We start from the raw sequence: 4,239 nt of genomic DNA on the forward strand, positions 1-4,239 counted from the left end.
CCCAGCCCCTGCTGCCCACGGAGGTCGCAGCATGGGACAGGCAAAGGGGTCATGAGACCGGGTGGGCTCTGCTGTCCCGGTCCCGGCGTGGCCTGAGCCCCGTCCCCGTGTCCTCCCCGGTGGAGGGACGGGTTGGTGACACTGGGATCTGCTGTGCTGCAGGAATAGACTGTCCCCACAACCTGCCCCCTCTCTCCCAGCTGTCGGACTCATCCCTCATGCCGGGGAAGCTGAGGCGCAGCAGGCGGGAGGTACTGGGGGAGAAGCACTGGCGGAGCCTGGAGGAGAGGGGAAGTGCCCAGCTGGAGCAGCCCAAGCTCACCAGGTGGGTGCTGCCCCTCATGGGGGCGCATCCCGCATGCCAGCCCCACATCCCACCTGTGCCCCTCGAGTCACCCCCTCCGATGCCTCCTTCCAGATCCAGAACCTATGAGTCCTCCTGCAAGGAGACAGAGCAGGCGGCCGCGGGCAGGCAGGGACCCCCATCCCCCTCGGTGAGTCTTTGGGTACCGGAGCTGAGGAGCAGGACCCCAGCCCCAGCCCCGTGGGCTCGGCTGGACGCTCTTTTGGGGCGGGAATCGAGGGAAGGCTCGTCCCGGCTCCGAGGCAGATGTGGTGATGGAGCAAGGGGCTGCAGGGCACCCGCGGTGCCAGGGCTGGCCCCGAGCACCAACCCCCCAACCTCCCGCAGCCGAGCAAGCAGGACAGTAGCTATCGCCGGGCCTTTGGGGAGCTCGCCGAGCAGGACGTGCTGCTGGGCTGCTTCTCGTGCGCCTGGCAGAGAGAAATGCCCTACCATGGCCGCCTCTACGTGTCCTCTCACCACATCTGCTTCCACTCCAACCTCCTGCTCAAGGACATCAAGGTGGGGCTGGAGCAGGCGTGGGGCCGGCGGGGCAGGCAGGGGCACAGGTGGCAGCCGAGAACACAGTGACACAGCCTGTCCCCCACCCGGCACAGGCCGTGGTCCCTGTCGCCTCCGTCTCAGCCCTCAAAAAGACCAACACGGCGCTGCTGGTGCCCAACGCAATCAGCATCCGCACGGCCAAGGGGGAAAAGGTGAGAGCGGGGACAGTGCTGGGGCAGCCTCACCTGGGGCTATCTGGAGTGTTTCGGTCCCCTCTGGGCCGTGACCGAGGGGGCAGCTGTGGCACAAATCCCCTTCTCGCTCCCCGGCAGTTCCTCTTTGTGTCGCTGCGCCAGCGAGAGGCCACGTACCAGCTCCTGAGGTCGGTGTGCAAACACCTGCAGGTACATGGGGACTGGATGGGCAGGGGGGCTCCATCCATCCATTGCAGGGCACCTCCCTTCATCTCTCCTTGTCCAGGACAGCGGCCAGAGCTCCCGAGACTCAGTGAGCTGTGAGGAAACCCTTGGGAAGTCTCAGGTAAGGCCAGGGAATGGAGGGCAGGAGGGTACAACAGGAGGAGGGGTGGTCCTAGCCCCTTGGATGGGCTGGGCTGGGTGCAGCGGCCCCTGGGAAGACATGGGAGGGAACATGAAAAGCCCCAGCCCCAGGCAGCGCAGACCCAAGGACCCTCCCTTCTTGTGGGTGACACAGGTCCCATCAGGTCCTGCCCGTGTCCCCATGGCAGTGGGACAGGTGCCTTGAGGACACACATCATGACCGGGGCTTGTCCTCTTCCAGATCTCGAGCCAATCAGCCCTGGAGCAGAGCACCCCGGAGCCCAACAGCCTCCAGGAAGTCCCGGGTGAGACGCCACGCTGGTGCACTCCTCGCCTGCTCACAGCCCTGCCGTGTCCCTGCCGGCTTCTGTGCCCCACCGGCAGCTCTGGGCTCTGCTCCTCCGCCCCAGACACGCGTGGTCTGGGGGGGACCGCGCGGCCCTCACCCCCCAGAGCTCCAGGGAGTGCAGGATCAACACTTTGTGGCCCCGTGTGCCCCCAGGACACCTAGACCCCTCCCTGGGGCATTCATTGAGTGTCTCCTGGTCACCTGCAGATGAGCCAAACCCAAGATCAAGGCAAGCGGAGGACGAGGATGGCGAGGTGGCCCTGCTGGTTCCCCACAGCAGCGAAGGGGTGCCCTCAGCAGAGACACGTGGCCTCTGGGGTGGGTCAGGGGGCTCGGGATGGGGGGGATGATCCTGGGGTTTACACCCTGGCAGAGCCGAGCACGGACTCTCAGTGCTACTAACACTGCTTTGTCCTGACAGGGGGACCCCACACTGTGCTCTGGGCCTGGGCCACTGCACTTTGGGCCCGGATAAACCCCCAGCTGAGTTCTCTCAACATCATCATCATCATCTACCTGCTGCTGTGAGTCCCCAGGCTGTGAGTCCCCCGTGCTCACAGCCCCGGTCCCCATCCCTACTGACACAGCCTCTCCAGGGTGGCACGGGCAGGCCGGGGTGCACTCAGATCCCCATCCCCAGGGCGAGCGCACGGGGGCCTGGTGTGGCACTGCTCCTTGCCCCATGTGGCCACCCTGTGCCCCCTGGCTGACGCTGGCCTGTCCCCAGCATGGTGGCCTTGCTGCTGTCCTCGGGGTACATCGGCCTGCGCATCGCGGAGCTGGAGCAGCAGCTGTCCTTCGTGGGGGTTGGGCCAGACCTCAACCTGTCACAGCAGTGAGTGGGGGGCATGGGGGGGGTGTCTGTCCCCAGCAGAGACTCCTCCTCACCCTGCCTCCCCCCAGGTACAAGACAACGTGAGGCCACTGAGGACCATGACCAGAGCTCCAGCCGGGGCTCAGGGGCTGCTCTGAGCCCTTCCTTGGCCTCTCGGGGGGGCTCTGTCACCAAGTCCCTTCCAGCTCCCCACAGGGCTGAGAGACTCCATCTCTCCCTGTCTGCCCACCCTGAGCAGCAGCAGAAGAGACCCAGGGAGCTCCTGGTGGGGCAGAGAGCAGGGAAGGGGGGCTGGAGTCAGCACCTACTCCCAGCCAGCCCTCCCTGCCAAGAGGGAGCAGGCAGAGGGGGCCAAGCCCCAGGCAAGGCAGTGGCACAGAGAACAGAATATTCTATTAATAAAGATTAATAAAAATCTATATTATATTAATACTTATTATTTGCTGGGCCAGATGCCACAGGATGAGCATGAACCAGCCCCCATGCACCCCCTGCTTCCCAGAACAGACCAGGGCACAGCAGGACCAGGGGCTTTGTCTCTGACTGGTGTGGGGAGGCAGCTCCAGGTGCTGATGTCCCAGGGGTCCAGGGAGTAGCAGAAAACCCTGAGCAGCCCCCAGGGCACTGGCTGCTGCTGGTGACAGTGGGAGCCAGAAGGGAAGGGAGTTGTGGGGGCCACCAGGGAGCCCCAGGGCCGTGCAGCTGGCCAGGCCCTGGCTCTTACCCTGCTCCTTCCCTAGGACAGGGCTCACCTGCCAGAGGAAGGGGTTCCAGCAGGTGTAGAGTCACAGGACAATGGGTTCCCACAGGTGCTGAGCATAAACTGGGCGTGGGAGCAGAGGTGGGGGCACAGCAGAACCTGCACCCCACAGAAGGATCCACCCAGCACAAAGCCCTGGAGCTTAATCCCATTCAAGGCCAGTTAAGGGGCCCTGGGGCTTCCCCCAAGCACCAAGACAGGGAAACCGAGGCACAAACAACTCCTTTCTCTGTGCCATTTCCTGGGCCATCCTTTCCTCAGACCCACAGCTCAGCTCCGTGCCTGGGGCAGCAGCAGTGGGTGATGCCACGGGCAGGGATCCTCCCTCTCCTCATCCTGCTGCTCAGCCCCATGAAGCAGCTCTGCCCCACACACCCAGCCCGGGGGGGTCTTCCCGCAGCAGGCCTGGTCCCCACAGCATCAGACACCAGTCACTGGGGGAGGGAGATGCCAGGGTTCCATGTCCCTCCTAAGGGCTGGAACAAGGCACAGGGTTGTACCCCACTAGAGAGGTGCCCAGGGAGGGGCTCTGCCCGCCCATGAGGGTCCCACCTGCATGGGGACAGCAGGACCGAGGGGCTCTGCACCCCCAGCCTCGCTGCAGCTATACCATGGCAACTGCCCCACACCAAGGAGGGGCTGTGCCAGGCCAGGGACCCCTTCTCCTCCTTCCTGCCATGCCAAGGGGTGCAGGGCAGGGCAGGGCGGGGAGGGGGGCTGTGCCCTTTCCCAGCAGCAGAAAAGCAAACAAGAGTGGGAAGCTGGGAGCAATAAACTGCAGGTGAGATCTGTGCCAAGAAAGCTGGTACCTGCACAGGTGGGGTGGGGACCCTGGGGGTTTACTGCACCCTTCGCTGTGGAGAAGCAAAGTGGAGCCATGGAGACCAA

General features: G+C 64.4%; 1 protein-coding gene across 2 annotated transcripts; it reads left to right on the forward strand.

Moving 5' to 3' along the window:
• Positions 1–202: 202 nt before the first annotated feature.
• On the forward strand, positions 203–3,010 carry LOC137463067 (GRAM domain-containing protein 2A-like). 2 transcript variants are annotated; one of them, XM_068173991.1, is made up of 11 exons: positions 203–325; positions 419–494; positions 692–865; positions 961–1,059; positions 1,180–1,251; positions 1,328–1,387; positions 1,649–1,712; positions 1,964–2,074; positions 2,178–2,280; positions 2,484–2,595; positions 2,667–3,010. In XM_068173991.1, the coding sequence occupies exons 1-10, from the start codon at positions 219–221 to the stop codon at positions 2,593–2,595; spliced, it is 978 nt and encodes a 325-aa protein (XP_068030092.1). In that variant the 5' UTR covers positions 203–218; the 3' UTR covers positions 2,667–3,010. The 2 variants fall into 2 exon arrangements, with proteins under 2 accessions (XP_068030092.1, XP_068030093.1); XM_068173992.1 differs by having other exon boundaries at positions 2,484–3,010.
• Positions 3,011–4,239: the final 1,229 nt, after the last annotated feature.

Source organism: Anomalospiza imberbis, chromosome 27 (genome assembly GCF_031753505.1).
Source record: "Anomalospiza imberbis isolate Cuckoo-Finch-1a 21T00152 chromosome 27, ASM3175350v1, whole genome shotgun sequence".
Lineage (NCBI taxonomy): Eukaryota > Metazoa > Chordata > Aves > Passeriformes > Viduidae > Anomalospiza > Anomalospiza imberbis.

Coding starts and splice junctions, on each gene's coding strand:
- LOC137463067 (XM_068173992.1), top strand. CDS start 219: ATGCCGGGGAAGCTGAGGCGCAGCAGGCGGGAGGTACTGGGGGAGAAG. Junction 326..418: donor GAGCAGCCCAAGCTCACCAG/GTGGGTGCTGCC, acceptor GCCTCCTTCCAG/ATCCAGAACCTATGAGTCCT. Junction 495..691: donor AGGGACCCCCATCCCCCTCG/GTGAGTCTTTGG, acceptor AACCTCCCGCAG/CCGAGCAAGCAGGACAGTAG.